The sequence below is a fragment of the Engraulis encrasicolus genome, chromosome 2 (assembly GCF_034702125.1).
Source record: "Engraulis encrasicolus isolate BLACKSEA-1 chromosome 2, IST_EnEncr_1.0, whole genome shotgun sequence".
Taxonomy (NCBI): Eukaryota; Metazoa; Chordata; class Actinopteri; order Clupeiformes; family Engraulidae; genus Engraulis; species Engraulis encrasicolus.
The window spans coordinates 7,612,440-7,631,917 of NC_085858.1; the positions used below are offsets into that span (position 1 = coordinate 7,612,440).

The 19,478-nt window shown below is 46.2% G+C and overlaps 1 protein-coding gene across 2 annotated transcripts in view; it reads right to left on the reverse strand.

Moving 5' to 3' along the window:
• The window catches only part of radil2a (Ras association and DIL domains 2a), a 46,320-nt gene that overhangs the window by 3,124 nt on the left and 23,718 nt on the right, over positions 1–19,478 (reverse strand). The window contains exons 10-14 of one of the 2 annotated variants that reach the window (XM_063221126.1): positions 18,080–18,252; positions 11,026–11,170; positions 8,457–8,623; positions 6,646–7,030; positions 693–829 (exon numbers count right to left, since the gene is read on the reverse strand). In XM_063221126.1, the coding sequence (XP_063077196.1) occupies positions 693–829; positions 6,646–7,030; positions 8,457–8,623; positions 11,026–11,170; positions 18,080–18,252 (1,007 nt within the window). The remainder of the gene's footprint in view (positions 1–692; positions 830–6,645; positions 7,031–8,456; positions 8,624–11,025; positions 11,171–18,079; positions 18,253–19,478) is intronic. The other variant, XM_063221133.1, reaches the window with a different exon arrangement.

Sequence of the window (19,478 nt, forward strand, 5' to 3'; positions counted from 1 at the left end):
AGAACACCTGCACAGATGTGAGTCAGAGAGAGAGAGAGAGAGAGGAGAAGCGGTTGAGTTTCTTTAATATGGAATTTTTAAAGTCCCCTGGAATGGCTGGATTTCTTAAGGCATGAGATATGAAGTCCCTCATGATGAAGATAAACCCAAAGACCTCTCTGTTTCTCTGACTCAACCCCGCACCCGCCTACCAGACAGACACATTTCCACGGGAACTGTTTTTAATTCAGTCCGCCATGACATCTGTTTTTTCAGATGGTAAACTGTGTGATACCATAGAGAGGTTTGACTCATCTTACTAATGTCATACACCCCCTGTTGATGGATATCTTTTGTAACTATGGAAACAAAACTTGGTGAGGAATGAATATGGAGAGGCAACATTCTCCGAGGAGGGTAGAAATAATAATGGCATTGAAATGGTAATCCAAACCTCAAAATGCGACAGTATTTTAAACACTTCATGACTTTAAACACGAATGTCTTCACTGTTGTCACTTTACCGATGAGTAGAACCAAACAGTGGCAACAAATGAGAAAAGGAGTAAATCAAATAACAATGAGATGGGAAAACGTTTTTAAATGAAACAGGCAGTATGGTACCCAGACCACCCACCCCTGAATACACACACACATGCAAGCCCTTGTCCACACACACACACACACTCTCATTCTCACACACACTCTCTTACCATGCCGTCCACCAGGGCGAGTCCTAGGCCGTGCGGGCCCCTCTTCAGCTCCACAGTAAACACCTCCTCCCTCTCCTCTTCATCCTCGTCATCCTCCTCTTCCTCCCTGCTCATCTTACGCTGCTCTGCAGCACCTGCTGGGGAAGGGGACAGAAAGGACAGGTCAGTCAGGACAGACCTCCAGCACAACAACACACCATCACACACAAAACCAAAACAGTAATTTACACACGCGCACGCCGGCACACTTGCACGCGCACACACGCATGCAGGCACGCTGGCGCGCACACACACACGCACATTATCACATGCATATTATCGCATGAGTTTCTCCTGCACATGTGGCTCTGAACATCTCTTGACTTGTGGTCTGGTGAGTGAGGAAGTCTTCTCTTAGTCAGAGTAGGGAGGCTCTTCCCAGAGGACACTGTGGCTTTTGGTTCCCCTTCAGAGGAGATTTGGGTCATCATGAGTAGAGTGGAGTGTCAGTGGAGTGGATGGGGTTTGGGAAGATCGGCTGCAGTCTGTGTGTAAGGGGGCGGAAGGAAGGACTTGACAAGAAAGACGCAAAGCAAGGGGACGATGGGGGGCTTTTCTGACATTCTTTATCAAGCGATAAAAGACAACCATAAAATGGTAATTAGAAATGAATTATGTAGTTAAACAAACTGCACTATACTTGTAAGAACATACACAGAGAGACAGACAGACAGACAGACAGACACACAGGTCACTGTCTCGAAACACACAGACACAGGGCACAGTCACACATTTGGCTGGACCAGCCACAGCGGGGATGTGGTCTGCCACACACCTGTGGGTCTTGCTCAACCATAAACCCAAAGAACCAACACAAAACCATGCGCAGGAAGCCTCCAGAAAGCCACACATCCACACCCTTCCCTCATCCCCAGTCTGATCCATGCAGTCCAACCCAAAACACTGTTTAGCTCTTGACCCGGCGCCCCCCACATGGCTACCCCCTGGTCCTGGTCCTCCTGTTGTATGTGTGTGTGTGTGTGTGTGTGTGTGTGTGTGTGTGTGTGTGTGTGTGTGTGTGTGTGTGTGTGTGTGTTGGGGTGCAGTCAGCCCCAAACAATGGCGGGCCCGGCCGGCTGGGCGATTAAGATTCCGCGCGCCAAGCGGACTGTAAATTCCCATGACGCTTCATCCGCCACTCTTTTCTTTCCTGACATCACATCACCACCTCGCTTGGAAAGGCCCGGCTCGAGATTACGGGGATTAGCGTCCCCAGCTACCAAAATAGCGTCACACCTTTCAGAGGCTGCGGGCCCACCAACCCGCCGGGGTCCAACCAGGATCTGGCTGTGCTGCTGGGACCCTGTTTGGCTGCGGACTCCCTTCTCTGTGTGTGTGTGTATATGAGCGTGTGTGTGTGCGCGTGTGTGTGTGTGTGTTTTGGAATATGAGTATGTGCATATATGTTTATATGTTAAGTAGCAACCGTCCGGGTACCCCACATGTGTGTGCCTATGGAAGTGTGTGTGTAAGTGTTAAAACGTGCCCAAGTGTGGGATGTGTGTGTGTGTGTGTGTTCTGGGGATATGCAAAGAGTTTAGTTGGAAGCAAATATACTCCTATTTTTGAATTTGAAAGACACGTTACTCCTCACCCAAGGTACTTCATCAGTTCTGGTCAATGTACGGCAGGGGTGGAGAACCCTTTTCATTCGAGGGGCCACTTCAAATTCCTCCAAGGGCCGTAAAAGTGCTCTGAGGGCCATATATGAACACAAACAAACCAGGATTTCCCCCTGCACTTTAGGCCTCTATTGAAGGCAGACAGTGCACCATTAAAACAGACCCCACCTTCTCTAGGTCCCCTGAATATAACTTAATTGTATTAAAAGTGTCATTTCAAAAATTCCTTTACAAAAGATTTCATATTTCATGTGAAGCTGCATAACATTAAAATTATATCGGGGGCCAGATAAAACGGGACTGCTCGTGGGGTGTACTACATGTTAAGTGCATAGATATGCTTAATTTTGTCCAGCAATGTTTTTGTCCCCAGGTCCCCCTCAAACTCAAACGGTGTCTTGGTGGTCACACTGGTAATTAAAGAAAAAAAAGGGTCGTTAATCCCTTGTGAAACCAGTCTAAGAAAATAACTGTTTCCAGAGTGCTTAAAGTCTTAAAGTTAAAAACTAGACTATGCAAAGCCGAGACCAAAGTGAATCATGTGGTTGGAATGGGAGGACTAATGTGAGGTGTGTGTGTGTGTGTGTGTGTGTGTGTGTGTGTGTGTGTGTGTGTGTGTGTGTGTGTGTGTGTGTGTGTGTGTGTGTGTGTGTGAGAGAGATGGGGAGAGAGAGAGAGAGAGAGAGAGAGAGAGAGAGAGAGAGAGAGAGAGAGAGAGAGAGAGAGAGAGAGAGAGAGAGAGAGAGAGAGAGCGAGAGCGCGAGAAAGAGTAAGCGAGAGTAAGAAGGGTATAAGCCTCTGTCTGGGTGAGAAGAATTCATTACTTCAGCTACTGGCCGACGTAATACACCTAATTTTCAGCGCCCCTAAGCTGCCTCCTACTGCAGAAGTGTTTAAACACAAAAACAGCTCCCCATCCATCGCTATGGCACCTCCCAGCCTCCATTCGCGCTCTCCCCCTCTCTTCCTCACCATCTCTCCTTCTCATCATCTGCACTCCTTTCCCTTCTTACAGCCCCTTAACCCCCTGAAGACACATTGGCTATGGAGAAGGCAAACCACTAGTCCCAGAAAGCTGTGTGTGTGTGTGTGTGTGTGTGTGTGTGTGTGTGTGTGTGTGTGTGTGTGTGTGTGTGTGTGTGTGTGTGTGTGTGTGTGTGTGTGTGTGTGTGTGTGTGTGTGTACATGTTGAGCAATCAAGTGTCTTTGCACGCACGTGTAATGGTCTTGTACATTTGTGCATGTGACAGTGGTGGTTGTTTGCGTAAATATGCGATTGACTATAGCCCCTTTTCCATTACATCCTGAAACAAATTCAAATTTAAAGCGCATCATGTTGTTAAATGCTGCCGCTTGGTTTTCAATCAAGAGGACGATTCTAGTGAAATAAAAATGAGCATCAACACGGTTGATGATGACGTTTTCTGACTCTGCAGGTGATTTTCATCAACATTTTAGAGAAATAAAATTCAGAGTTTGTGATTAGAAATGTACGAAAGAGAGAATATCCTGCATGAGATGCATCACCAGGTGTTCGAGCAAGTGTAGGAACTCAAGCCAGGTCCACTCGTAACTTCTGCACCTACGTGACTATTCTGTATCTCATTAAAACCTTTTCCATCAACTTGTAACGATACGACTTTCCACAAAACCATCTCTTTATAGCGAATGAACTCTGTGTGACAAAACCGGCGTTAGAGCGATATCAAGTTTTTTCCATCACGTGTCGCGATAACTTCTTGATGCACACCACATTAAAGTGAATCCTCATGTAGATGAAAACAGGGCTTATGTGCATGTGTGTGTATGTATGCAAGGAGAGGAGAGGAGAGGAGAGGAGAGGAGAGGAGAGGAGAGGAGGAGAGGAGCGGAGAGGAGAGGAGAGGAGAGGAGAGGAGAGGAGAGAAGAGAAGAGAAGAGAAGAGAAGAGAAGAGAAGAGAAGAGAAGAGAAGAGAAGAAAATAAAAGAGGCCCTGTGGAAGAAGTATCCTAAGGCTTTGAACCTGGAAACACCCCGCTGATGAGACACAGCCAAGACACACTCAGAAGCTACTCTCTTGACCTCAGCAGCCCCGTCTCAAGACACATGGACACAGATGAAAATGCAAAAATAGAGCGACAGAGAAATAAAAGAGATATGGAGGGAAGGGTTAAGAGAAAAAAAGAGATGGGCGTTGGAGAGACCTCTCCGTCACAAGATAAAATAAAAGAATAAAGATGAAAAGGACAGGGAAAGAAAGACAGAGCGAGGGCAAAAGAGTCAAGTATTGTTTAGGAGGATAGATCTGGAGATGATGAACCTTAGGAAAAGGCCAAGGAAGAAGACGGGAATAGAAACAAGACAAAGGACAGAGTAAGTAAAATGGAAAGGGTGATGAGTAATAGGAAGAGGGAGGGTGGGGAGGAGTGGATGAGTAATAAGAGGAGGAGGAATAGGAGATAAGTCCAGAGCATCTTCATCTGTAACGTTTGCTTCCTTCCCCCCTTCTGAAAGGCTGTTCAGACCTACAATGTTTGCTAAAAAAGGATATTTGCTAAAGATGTTTGCTAAAAATACTAATAATTATGATGCTGCTTTGATTTACACTGGCTGGCAAGAATGTTTTGTGAACATTCAAGAGCAGAGCATATGACACTACATTCCTCATATGAACTCTAATTGGCTGATGTTGCTGCTATAGTTCATAAAATCGCTCTGAACGAGATCCAGCGATATCTTTCAATTATGCTGTTATGATGGCTGATATGACAATCTTACTAGAGATGACATAATTTTTTAAAGAGTTGTAGTTATCTTTATACATATATTCAGGGCTCTAAATTAACACCAGCCAAATGCTGGTGAAATTTCAGTTTGGCTAGTATAACAGAAAACTTACTAGCCACTTTGACTGATATAATAGTGAATGTGCGCTTGGCTAGTGTGATTAACATCGACAAACCATTTTGGCTGGTGACGAAAAAAGTTTATTTAGAGCCCTGCATAGATAGATGTCATAGATGTGAACATATCTTTAGCTGCTGGATTTGGAGTGATGTAAGGCAGACAGACTACTACCCCCTGTTACACCCCACCCCAACCCCCAAGCCCGTCCACTGAGGCAATAATCAAAGTGCCCAGAGGCAGGCAGGGCAATAAATGAGGGCCGGCCAGCCTGAGGAAGGGCAGGCGGGGATACCAGGGGCCCCGCGGTGATTGGTGCTGGCTCCTGCATGCACAGCAGGACACACACTCTTATTAGGATCGCTTAATCACATCCGTGTGGGAAACAAAAAAATCTCCTGCTGCGTAGATACACACACACACACACACACACACACGCACACACACACACACACACACGCACACGCACAGACAGACAGACAGCAGTTTCAACACACCACCTCCTTTCCAACTAAAAACCCTTGATTCAGCATTGCAGGTAAACCGGACTGAATGCAAAGCCATGCCGAATAGCTATGACAGCACTCTCCTGAGGGTAAAAGCTATGTGGAAATATTGTAGGCCGAAATGAAACACTGAATACAATACTAGTGGGCAACTACATCCCTCAAGCATACATTCTGGTGTTGTTTACGGCGAGCTCCAAATTGCAGCCTGTATGAAATCAGATTTATTGGGGTACAGGAGGGTCACATGTGCAATGTATGACATTTTATGAGGGAGCCCCAACATTTAAAACAAGACAGACTTAGCGAGCAGTTAAGAATGGAGTCAGGCCTGGGAGACAGACTGGGGCTCGTTTGTAACCAGAAACCAAAATGCTAGCATCAGAGAAGCCATCGTTTACCCGCCTCCATCCAAGGGGTGGAAATGAACTTCACAAAATGCAAACCCTTACCAGCCACCGACACAATAAATGGCAACATTTTTTAGTAGCCACTCAACAGTCAATCATGACGTTGTCTGACATTTACTAGTCACTTCCATATTTCAGCCACATTCTGTCAGTGTCTGCCGCCAGTTTCCATTACTGGCCCCTAGCCTCAGTGACATACCGCTGGACACACAGGGGTGCAGTAAGTGCAGAGATTCTCCCTGTGTTTTTTCAGCAGTGCCTTCAGTTATAAGTACTGATGAGCAACACCAATGCTTATTTCAGACAATTTATAAATGGTCAGTTAAGAAATGGTCATCAAGAATGCTCTAGCAAGGAATTTGGTAGATTGACACAGCCTGTAGGGCGGAACTAACCAATGGTGGTGCACAGGAGTAGTGGTCTTTGTTTTAGCACTTTGTTCAAGCACATATTATGCGTAGGGGCTAACCAATGGGCGTTGCCGTACTGTACCTTTGCGGTGTCGTGCGTTGTGCTGCGCCCCCTCCTGCAGGCTGGCCTCCAGCTCTGCCTGCTCCATGCTCTGGGGCGTGTTGGGCGGCGTGAGCAGGCAGGAGGGGTCCAGGGCCAGGCTCTTGTGGATGCCCAGGCCGGCGTCTCCGGGCAGGCTGCTCTGCAGCGCCAGGCTCTCCAGCTTCTGGGTCAGCAGGCCGGCCTCGCAGGAGCTCAGCTCGCTGTCGGAGCCGCGCGTCTGCGTGGAGTCGGGCGTGTCGCGGGTGGAGGCGGCGCTGCGGCGGCGGTGGGCCTCCGACCAGGACATGGGCGAGGAGGGGATGGAGGGGATGGTCTGGGACTCGCTGGTGGAGGGGGACGTCAGGCATTGGTGCTCGTCTGGAGTCTGCAGAGGGGGAGCAGAGCAAGGCTGAAGATTCACCTTATGACCTGAACTGTATTGTACCAAATGTAACCAGTGGTGTCCCCATTTTAAAAAAATTATCACATCAGCATCCCATTTTATTTTAGCTATGTAAACTTTTATGTGGCAATACAAGCAATGAAAAAAACAGGTTATGCAATGTATTAAAGACGTATTGAGAAATGAAGTGTCTGCAACTGGCTGATGGAGGGGGAGGTCAGTGACTGGTGCTTGTCCACAGTCTGGAGAGGTGGGGGTAGTCCAGGCTGAATTCGTCTATCCAAGACTACCAGGCCATAAAACTCACTTGCATTTGGGGGCTGGTGGGGGGCCATACAAGGTTAGCACTGGATTTATTAACCTTGAAGACCATTTCGAGTGAAAAAGACCCACACCACCAGCTGAAGACAGCTGAACCGTATTGCGGAGACTAGGCATCGTTTCCTGGGGTTTTTCTTCCAGACGTCAGTTAAAAACTTTATGAGAAACTTCATCTTCATCTCATCACTTCAAACCAAAATCCTAACTAGCATGTCTGACAGACCTACCCTCGGGGAATGGGGGTCGAATAATTCCATCCAGGGCTTTGAACCGGTTCAAGGAACGAAAACGAAAACCAGGAACTTTTTGTATTTTACAGGGAACAGAAACGAAACCGGAAACTTTATTATTTTTTATGTTCTGGAACAGGAACACATATTTAAAATTAATGGTAACCGGTTAATACCGGTTAATACCGTTCTTCAAACAACAAAAAATGTAATTATTTTCCTGCGCACGTTATCATGACGGCTGAGATTCACGTCCTGTGCGACATCAGACATTCTCTGACTGAATGGAGAGAGAGCTGTGGATTACAAAGTCTCCACTCCACATCTTAAATAAGAGAAAACACTGTCATACAAAAGGACAGAGTTTCCATTGCATCATTGTAAGACATTGCAGAGAAGTGCGTGTAAAGCGCACCGAGAATGTTCTACGTTATTGGGCATCCATGGCGCTTCAAATCACAAACTCACAATGTCCACCATAGCGCTCCCCGTGACCCATGTCAGGGTGGAGCGCGCATTTTCATCATTGAGGTTTATTCTCCGCTTCTCCGCTTAGGTCGTCCCTGAATGACAAAATTCTTGAGGATTTTCATTTCATCCGCTTGAATAAACTGTTTGGCTCATTTGCACTTCCGTCTTTCTTGGTTAATTAACGTCAGTTAGGCCTATGGGGAGTAATCAGCTGACAGGAACGAAATTAACCGTTCCGGGAACAATATTTTATTGTTCTAACCGGTTCAGGAACGTCAATTTATTGGTGGAACTCATAACCAGAAACGTTATAATTCTGTTTCTGTTCGGAACGGAACGTTTGGAAAAAAATAACGGTTCAAAGCCCTGATTCCATCTAACCTTACCTGGGAGATGGTGGGGTCTGTGACAGGGAGGTTGCGTAGGAACTCCTGCATCTTCTGGAGCTGGCGGAAGAGCCCCGAGTCCACCACGGGCTTGCCCAGCTCCAGGTGGAAAGTGTGGCTGGGCAGGATGAGCGGCGGGTGGTTGTCAAAACTCTCCAGGATGTCGCCTGCAACAGGGAGCATTCAAGAAACTTAAGCATGAGGTCAACCAGGTCATTCTAAAAGATCCATTCGATCATGTATTCATATGTACACGTCATACATAATATCATCATATTTTTCCATCCATAATTTCTTCTGCCTATAAAATTAATTATGCCATCACATATTTCCCTTTGCCATATCGGTCTTGCTTTCAAGTTCACTGTATCCTAATTCCTAAACCACATAGGTCAATGCCTATCCTTAAGTTTATCCTGCATGTCTGTAAATACACAATAGTTCCACAGACAATACAGTGAGAGGCCTTAGGAACATGGAGGTTCCTCAGGGGTCACGACACGCACTGCATAAACACACAGGAGCTTTCAGCACCACATGAACTTGGACGGGACTCGAGAGCGACAACGTTTTCAAGACCACTTCAATGAAAAGGGCCTTCTTTTGAGTGGGCCAGAGGCTATACTGAGCTCGGTAACCCGATCGGGAGGAAGGAGTGTTACGATGACAGCGGTCGTCGGTTCGCGGCCGAGGTCAGGGCCGCGTTATCAGCCACCAATCTGCAATGTCCTGCTGGGGATCACCACTCTCCACTCCCGCTGACAAAAGCCAGTGGCCGGGTCAGCCAAGGCCCAGCTGACACGGAACAACACAGACAGGGAGGTTTATTCAAGGTAGTACGGCACTACAACAGCACACAGAAAAACAACACGGGCACATGCCAACCCACGAGAGAGAGAGAGAGAGAGAGAGAGAGAGAGAGAGAGAGAGAGAGAGAGAGAGAGAGAGAGAGAGAGAGAGAGAGAGGGGGGGGGGGGAAGAAATACACTTGCAGAGAGAAAGAAATACACATGCAAAGAGAAAGGTTTAAGAAAAGATGCCAAAAAATGCAGAGAGAAAGAAAATAGAGGGATGTGAAAGATGTGACAGACGGAGAGCAAGAGAGAAATGCGAGAAAGGGAGCAAGAGGACAGAGGGACAGATGACCACAAAGAAAGAAACAAAAGAGACAACCAGACAAGGCCAGTGTCCAGAGAGGGAGAGTGACAGGGACCTGATAGAGCTAGTGCCAATCTGGCCATTGGGGATATCCGGAGCAGCCAAGATTGGAGCCCTCCCTCACAAACACCTCCACTCAGCCAGAGCCCTCGGGTGCAGCAGGCAGGGACCTCAAGCTCCTGCATAAGCCGTGACCGATACACCAGACTGAGGAGGGGTCTGAACCAATACACCCTCTACCATATAGCAACATCAGAGAGCTGCTAGCCGACATGGATTAACATGCTACTCCCATTATATAAATCTCCTTTCCATGGTGCCCCGGGCAGCATGGTATATCCTCGGCAATAATATGCCAATCAATGCCTTTTCTAGCTATTGTTATGTAATCGAGAGCACTAAGTAAACACGAGTACTAAGCACATACTAAGTAAACAATTACGTAATTAAAGACTTACTATGTGCCTGCCCACTTAGACTGTACCAGACTGTGAGGGGAGAGTGAGAGGGAGTGTTTGGCTGAGACTGAACAGTTTTTTCTCCGGGTGTGAATGTTGATATGAAAGCATTTATTTTCTTTATAGGTTTTAGCAGGTGAAAGTGGATACATATCAATATTGATACAGCACTGAAATGTGTGGGTGTGTTGGATAATCATGTAAAGGTGTCTGATTATGCATGTGTGGGTGTTCTGAGTATAAATGCTTGATATTTGAACAGCAGAGAGAAAGATTACGTAGTCATCACATAAAGTAGGCATATCTGTGCTAATTGAGAAGTGCCTGGGAATATGTGTGTGTGAGTGTTTGCTCATACAAAACTAGTGTGGCTATCGCCAGCCTTAATCTCTAGTGAGATTTTGTATGGGAACCATCTCTTAACACTTAGGAGAGGTGTATATTATGATACGTTTGTGTACAGCCGATTAATGAGCACTACATCTAGCTTTGAATCGCTACAGTCCATTAACTACGCATAATAACACTGTTCTTCCTAAAAACCTTTCAATCTTAACTATTGAGAACATTGTTGAAGGCTTGACTGATAGCTTAATATCTGTTGTCACCACGAATGATCCACAAACAAACTGCCAGATTCTGTTTGTCTGGTAATATGTTCAGTAGGGTCTCTTGGTATCCGTCTATGTTCCTAATAGAACGTGATTCAGTTTGTGTAAGTGTAGTCTTTATGGTTCTGTCCGTAATCTCAGCATGATCCAGGCCCAGGATGTGTGTGTATAAACTGTGTTTACTGGTTCTGAGCGCAGCATCATTTGCTGTTGGGTGAACACACAGTGTACTTTAGTTGAGTGTATGTGTGTGTGTGTGTGTGTGTGTGTGTGTGTGTGTGTGTGTGTGTGTGTGTGTGTGTGTGTGTGTGTGTGTGTGTGTGTGTGTGTGTGTGTCCTTACTGGTTCTGAGCGCTGCGTCAGCATCCTCTGGCGTGGGGCTCCAGCTGGAGGGGCAGGCTCTGCCGGGGTTGTACTCCCGCAGCATGTGGTGCAGCTGGGCAGGCGTCAAGTGCAGGAACTCCGCCCTCAGAGACGACCAGGACGCCTGACATCACACACATACACACACACACACACATAAACATTTAATTAGTTTTGTTACAGTTACATTAAAATATATACATTGTAGTTAATACGTGAACATACTGTATACCAAACAGCATTGCAATGTTAAGAAAACTAAATATAGGGGGTGGGGAGTTGCATTTGGGGGGCTGATGCATATAAACCAATATAGACATATAAACAAAACACAAGGCACATGTCATGACTTAAGAGATACATGATGTCAATAATTCAAAACATACAAAAGAAATGTGAAGACCTCAATTTTGTATGATGAGCCAATGGGACATCTTGTTAAAGCATTGTTGCTTATTAAAAAGTCCAATGCGTATGAATTAACTGGTCTTATTTACAAAGTATGATTAGTGTTCATTAAGACAGCATGATCCAAATATTTTGGTAGAGTTCCTGACATGATTTTTACAATTCCAAGTGAAATAATTGTGAATAAAACATGCACGCACGCACGCATGCACACTCTTAATTGGTCTTCTTTGGACATAACAAGAAAATATGATCCAAATATTTTAGGGATAAGTTGCTGATGTGATTTATAAGCTTCTCTCTCTCACACACATACACAAACCTTCAAATATAAACATTAAACAAAAAACACTACACAAGTGGGCACACAAACAACTTCAAGCAGACAGACAGTCAGACAGACAGACAGACAGACAGACACACACACAGTATCCCGCAAAGGTGACCCAGTGCACACTGGTAATGATACCCACAGACAGTCTTGTCTAGTCTAGCTTAGCAAGACAGCCCTAACTGGCAATGCGCCATGCCAGACATTTCTATACATGGCTCCTTGACTCTTCCAGACTTTCTTCCACTGCCAGAGAAACAGGCAGAAATGGGGAGCAATTTTCTACCAATGGGATCACTTGCACTCCAGGCCTCTTGTGCTTAAAATATCTCCTGATATCTGTAATTGGAGGCCTCCTTTCTTCCGTTCATTCGTTGCGTGGGATGATGGGATGATAAAGGGGCTGGGAAAGAAGAGTCTGTGCAGTAATGGCCGCAACCATAGTATCGTCTGGGCAATAGTATCCTCTGAGAGCCTCTCCATGTCCCCCTTTCCTATACTCTATCTCTTCCTGTATGTTAGGACATGAACAAACGCATGTATGCACGCACGTACCCACACATGAGTACAGACACACACACTGAGTGAGGCAAGATGATCACCCCTGCATTTCTTCATCACACACACACACATGCACACACAGCCTCTTTGATAGGCACCTATGTAAGCGCACAGCCTGTCATTATAGTGTTTGCAGTAGCGTTTGGGTAAGATAATGGAGAATTTGAGCTCTGACTGCACTGCCTTGGCACGCCACAGAGCCAGCAGCCCAGGGGCCAGCCAGAGGACTCCTACACACGCACACGCACACACACACACACACACACACACACACACACACACACACACACACACACACACACACACACAACCCCCACTCAATAACACTCTTAAACGCAAACACACACGCACGACAAACAGACACACAAACTTTCATCCCAACCTTGACAACGTACACATAATCCCTAAAAACACATCCCAATAACAATATCCTACACACAGAGAAAGTCACAGGGCACACACACACAGGAGAGCCCCTTCTGGTGGTGCCTATGGTGTGGAGGAGCTGTCGGAGTAGAGGGGGAGGAAAAAGGGATTTAAAAGTCAACAGATCGACGGCTGAACTCTGGCTGATCTTAACCTGTGTGAATTGAACTCTGGTCCTCAAGGTGGCTCACTTCCACACTGAGGCCAAATCTCAACTGCTAGACTGTCGTTTAACTGGGGCTACACCAGATGCAATAAGCGTAGTGTAGATTGCGCTTGGTAAACACATAGTTTTACATTACGTTAAGTCAAGTTTCAGACAAAAATACATTAAAAAAGAATGGGCTATTTTGTTTAGAATGTTTACTGTGCTGCTGTGCCTGATGGAGCCTGCTCTATTGATTACAGTGGAAGCTAATTGGCAGATGAGTCTTTGACTAAAAAGTCGGTGACACGTATGGATATTTTTGAAGACGCATGAGTTAGAATACACATTCATTCAATATCCCATTCAGGGCGCTAAAACGAACCTGTCAGAAATGAAAGGAGTTTTTTTACTTTTATCCACGTCATGTTTACACCTAAACGTATTCTAAAAAAAATATCGACATACGTGTAACCCGCACCTTAATGCATCCAGTGTAGCCCAGTGTAAAGAACTGAATGACGAGAGGGCTGCAATGCTCTGCACAGCAAACTATTTTTTCCAGTAGTAAAAATGGCATGCTACCACATCCTGCCTGAATGTAACAACCCATCATCATCATCATCATCATCATCATAACCGGAGGCCGGAAACTCATGTCACCACTTGACTTCCACTGGATTTTTTTTTTTTTTTAAGCAACATCAAGTAGTACGTTTTACTTTTACATCTTTCTGTTTCAATTGCCAACATTCAACCCACGTGAAAAGGTTAACTTTAAATACCAAAGGAGATGTGGAGGGCAAATTCAGATGTGTCTTTCACAAGTGGATGAAAAATCTGAACATTTTTCATAATTTTATGGATAAAAAAAAAACATTTACTGAAGCTTGGTCCTCATTGACCTTGTAGCCAAAATCTAATATTTCAGTACATGGCAGCATTTTAGCAACGGTTGTAGTTTCCCATGTTTAACAGTGCCACGCAATGCAAACAAGCTGTGGAAATGAGGAGTGTTAAGCAAAAAATAACGGGACAAGACACGCTGTGATTACATGAGGTGACGAGAGGGGGAGTGGGGGGTTTTGTCTGTCAGCTGACCTCAGCGCACTACAGGAGCCCAGCGTGGCACTTTGATGGCATCTCTGCTCAGTTGGAGGGCATCCAGACAACCCTGGAGCCCATAGATTACAGATTACGTTACGACTGTGTGTATGGGTAATGACAACACAACCATGAGCTGAAACCCTCAGCACTCACACACACGAGAGTCCAACCAGTGTCAGGCTGCGGCTGCCAGGCCAGGCCAGGCCACCCCTGCTTTGTGTAACCAACATTCAGGAAGAGAAACGTAAAAATAAATAACTAGACGAGAGCCGGGACTGCGCGACGACGGATTTAACAGAATAAAAAAAAGGGCGGGGCGGAGGGAAGGAAAGCCACTAAGTAGGACCCAGGAACGCCACAGGGGTAGCCGAGTGGAGCCAGCTTGGGAGAATCTCCTGCTGCTTGATACAGACAGGCAGCCCTCCTGCCCTCCCCGCTCTCAACATAGCTGACGCGCAGCAGGTTGCTTATTCCCCCACACACAAACTTTCAGTCCCGAATGAATCAGAGGAAAAGATGCTGACAGAGGAAGCGTTTTTTTGCTTTGCGTTTTTGTCAGTTGACGTCACACATGCTTTGGTCCTTTCTGTTCTGCTTTCTATTCTGTCACCTTACTTGCTTTAGTTTCTATTATGTCTCACTTTCGTGTTGGATTTAAAAGAAGGAACAAAGAAATAAAGAATGAAAAAAGGGATGTGGTGGTGGTGAATGGATGAGTCAGTAGTGCTCACAGCTGAGCCATGGGATGGGAACAAGGAGTCTTTTTCTAGCTTCTGGGAAACACCCGTTTTCTGCTTACCCTGATTCTCTGTTCCTTTCTCTTATCTCTTCCTCACTCCCTCTGCTACACTCTGGTCTGCCTTGCCTAGACAGGCTTCTCTCTTGATTCCTTGATCCCGACTTTTACAGACCCCTGCTTTTGAAATGGAAAGCTCGCAACAGGTGGCATGGAATTACTGTGACATCCGTAATGGGTTCACAGGGAATTAAAAGTCAGAGCTCCTTGGAAGGAGAAAAGAAAAACAACATAGCGTAGCACAACATAGACAAAGCCTCTTTGATCTGGTGAATGACTTCAACATGAAGTGTACCTGAATTGAAAACAGTGTGTGCCTTCAGCAGAGCTGACAACATCAGTAGTGTATGACACATCCAAGAATAACACATGACTTCAGCTTTGGGAACAATAGAGAAGAAAGGACAGACAAGTAGGAAAATCACCAAAAGGAAACCTACAGGAAAATGACCGAAGGGCAAACGACCAAATCAGCAGTTTTAGTTGTGAATGGAATTCACTTATCATTTGCCAAATGAATCTCTCCTCTCAAAACATCTCTGCAGGCAGACAGTCTTTATCTAGAAGACAACCTCCCTACACCTGCTCAGCTCTCCTTATCACTGGCTTCCCTCTCTGCTGGGGAAACAGCTGCTGTTGTGTGTCTCCCTCTCATCTCCTTGTATCTCGGGAAAATAGAGAGCCTGGCGTTTGGTCTGCTGGGAGGCTCCTTTGTTCCCCTTCTGGCGGGAGCTGAGGACAGTAGCAGTGTCTGTCAAGTCAAGAGTGTCAAGGACTTTAAGGCTTTAAGTGTTTCAGTGAAGTTACCCAGACCTCCACTTTACACAAGTCAAACAAGGATAGTGGAGGACAGGAGGAGGGAAAAGGACAGAGGAGAGAGGGAGGGAGAGACAGAGAGAAGGTGAAAGACAGATAGAGAAAGAGAGATAGACAGGGAGAGAGGAAGGCGAGAGATGGAGAGAGGGAAAGAGAATGAGTGAGTGAATGAAAGGAGAGAGTAAATAAGAGTGGCTTCTCTGATTGGATTATGGCACAAACTCTGCTCTTAAGGGGGATTAACTTTAAACTGCCCAGGTCTCTCCAGTCCAAAGCCCTTCCACTAACACGACAGAACAGCCTTCACAACACAGCTCCTGTACAGCACAACTAGTGACGGCCAAGTAGCTGTTGACCGGGGTTGTCAGATGATGATTTCCAGCCCGATTAATGCACAAAAAACAATAAATCCCGTCCAATTTCAGCTAAATTCTATTGATTTCTATGGCCACAAGTCTACCTGCCAATAGTTTTTTTGTAACCTGCATACGGCCATCCTGAACAGCGGGAAACCGCCCACTCTGGCAACCTTGCTGCCTTCCTAGTGTGCTGTGAAGTGTAGAGGTGTTTAATAAGCAAACCAGGAGATTGGTGTGTGTGTGCTTTCCTGACTCTCACTGGAGTTTTACAAGGACCCTCTGAAGTAGCCAGTGGCCATAAAACAGATGTTAGGCTGGGCAGCCTCTGTTCTCCATTCCTCCACCAGACTGCAGCTCCGAGCACCCCCACCACCCGCTCTCATCCCACCCAGCCAGACCATCGACGGTTTATTTTATTGAAGGTGTGCCCTGGTAACATGGGGTCTGGACAAGAGACACGTACGTAGGTGCTAAAAGTAGGAAGAAAATAGGCTGGTCGACCTGACCGCAGGATTCCATTAGGTCACATGTGAGCGTGAAGTCCGATTCAAAGGTAAATTTCGGTGTAAAATAAAAACTGACATGTTAATTGCTAAGTATAACAAAGGTCATAGCATTCAAGATAAGGCACAGAGAACTTTGTAAATCTGCAAATCATGTGAGAAATGTAACCGTGAAAATAGCAAGGCAGTTGGCTACCCTGACAGCGGGATTCCATTAGGTCACAGGTGGGCGTGCCGTGAAGTCTGATTTAAGATGAAACAGACACCTGGTATCCTGGCGCATGTGCGTAGGGGGAGAGAGAGAGAGAGAGAGAGAGAGAGAGAGAGAGAGAGAGAGAGAGAGAGAGAGAGAATAGAGAGAATAGAGAGAACAGAGTGGCCTGAGGCGGAGGGACGATTTCCATTTCTGACAGACAGGAGGCAGACAAAACCAAGACACACACACACGCACACACACGTGCACGCACAGAGGCATAGGCATAGGCAAATGCACACGCACGCACGCACGCACGCACGCACGCACGCACACGCACACACACACTCCGCTTCCGACTTCCTTATCACTCATCCAGCTGACACAATCTCAGTGACTCACACACCGTTTTGCCCTGAGCCTTCCGCCCATATCGTCAAGACGATGCCCATGTTTCTGATGAACTGCCACTGCTTAAGTGTGAAGACAGAGCACGTCCTAGCTCCTACTCAGACACGCAACAGTAACCAGAAAGGAGTTACTCCATGATGCAATGGAAGAGGGTCATTACAGTGGAAGAAAAAGGAAAAAATATCCGCACACCACAAAAGCTCTCTTGTCGTGATTTAATGAAAAACGTTTCGCCCTGCAAGGTCTTCGTCAGTTGTCTGGGTTGTTTGAAACGCCCTCAGCTCTGTGCTGGGGTTTGAGATTTAACTTAATGCTTCATGGCTGGTCAGCCTAAGCAGGGCTATGTAACATACATATGCATGGAGTAGTGTGTGTGTGTGTGCTCAGAGGGGCCAAGAATCACAGTAGAGCAGGGATTCTCAAACTGTAGGCAGGGACCTATTGGTGGGCCGCGAAAGGTAATCCAACTGGGTCCTGAAATCCTTTCCTAAAAATCGAAATAACATTTGTTGCTTGTTGACTCTTCATTTGAGTTGTATTGCATATTGGGCAGACGTGGGCCCCGAGCATTTGTGAACATTTTAAGCGGGCCCCAAGTTGGAAAAAATGGGAACCCCTGCCCAAGAGCAACTTAACCTAGAGCAAGGTCTTGTAAGGTGTGTGTGTGTGTGTGTGTGTGTGTGCGTGCGTGCGTGCGTGCGTGCGTGCGTGCGTGCGTGCTTTTGAGTGTTTGGAGGGATTGAGGGGCCAAGGATTAATTTGAGCAACTCACTTGACCCACAGAAAGTTCCCCCCAGGCCTTCGATCAGTCCAAGCAGCAGGCCCTTTTAAAAATATTGTATTTGTATGTGTGTGTGTGTGTGTGTGTGTCTATCTGTGTGTGCACGTGTTTGTGTGTGTGTGTGTGTGTGTGTGAGTGTGTGTGTGTGTGTGTGTGTGAGTGTGTGTGCGCGTGTGTTCGATGGGACATGTCTGACCTGCAGCAAGTTCTCCTTGGGCGTGGCCAGCAGGTTGACGGCACAGGAAAGCTTCTGGAAGAATTCGCCAGCGAGGTCCGCCAGCCCGATACCCTGGATCCAGTCCATGAGCAGGTCCAGGTTGGCCCGGATCTGGACCCCACGAGACCACTGGTAGAAACCGCCTCCAGAACCTGGAGAATCAAGACGGGGAGGGGGGGTTCAGTTCAGACAAACAGTCAAGCCAATCATGCATGCATTCCCACTAAAACTCTCCCCCTTTAAAAGAATGCAGATAAAACCCCCACATGTTCCGCTTTGAAGCCCTGACTGCATCATTATGTAAGCCAATCTGAATGAGTCCTTAAAAGACATGAGCTCAAGGGGTGGGAGCGCGGAGGCAGCCAAGCATCAGGCAAGCATTAGCCAAGCATTCCCCTTCTCAGCTCCAGTCAAGAGCCACAGAGCTGGGCAGAGCTTTACAGAAGGCAACCACACCATCTTAAAGAGTACACATGTGTGACTTGAAAATGAAAAGATAAAAACAAATATTACAGATTATGCAATAAATAGCCTATTACCATAAGTTACAATACTTTATATACAAACTTAAAAGAATGGAAGGTGAAATTCTTGTGGGGAAAAATCATGCCATTCTTTTGAAATGGATATCAATTAACTGCATATTATGAATTGTTAATTCGGCCCAGCTCTGACTCGTCTCTCGTCTCGGCTCTGACCAGATGCCTAGCTGTATCAGTCTGACCAGTTATTATATCCCCGAAACGCGGAGCGTCGCGTAAGGTCTTTCGTGTTAACGCGATAACTTTTGAACGGATGTTTGGATTTGTCCCAGATTTTTTGGGTGAATGCTCTAGGGCAGGTTCATAAACTGATTCGAGTTTGGAGGTCAACACTTTCAAGATGGCTGAATTCAAGATGGCCGAATTTTTGTTTGGTCCATAACTTCTGACCGGGTGGATGGATTTGTCCCAGATTTGGTGTGTGAATGCTCTAGGGTAGGTTCATGAACTGATTCGAGTTTGGAGGTCAACACTTTCAAGATGGCCGAATTCAAGATGGCCAAATTTTTGTTTGGTCCATAACTTCTGTCCGGGTGGATGGATTTGTCCCAGATTTGGTGTGTGAATGCTCTGGGTAGGCTCATGAACTGATTCGAGTTTGGAGGTCAACACTTTCAAGATGGCCGAATTGAAAATGGCTGAATTTTTGTTTGGCCCTTAACTTCTGACCAGTTGGATGGATTTGTCCCAGATTTTGTGTGTGAATGCTATAGGGTAGGTTCATGAACTGATTCGAGTTCGGAAGACAACACTTTCAAAATGGCGGAATTTTCATTTGGCCCATAACTTCTGACTGGGTGGATTGATTTGCCCGGTAACACCTTATTTTAATGGTT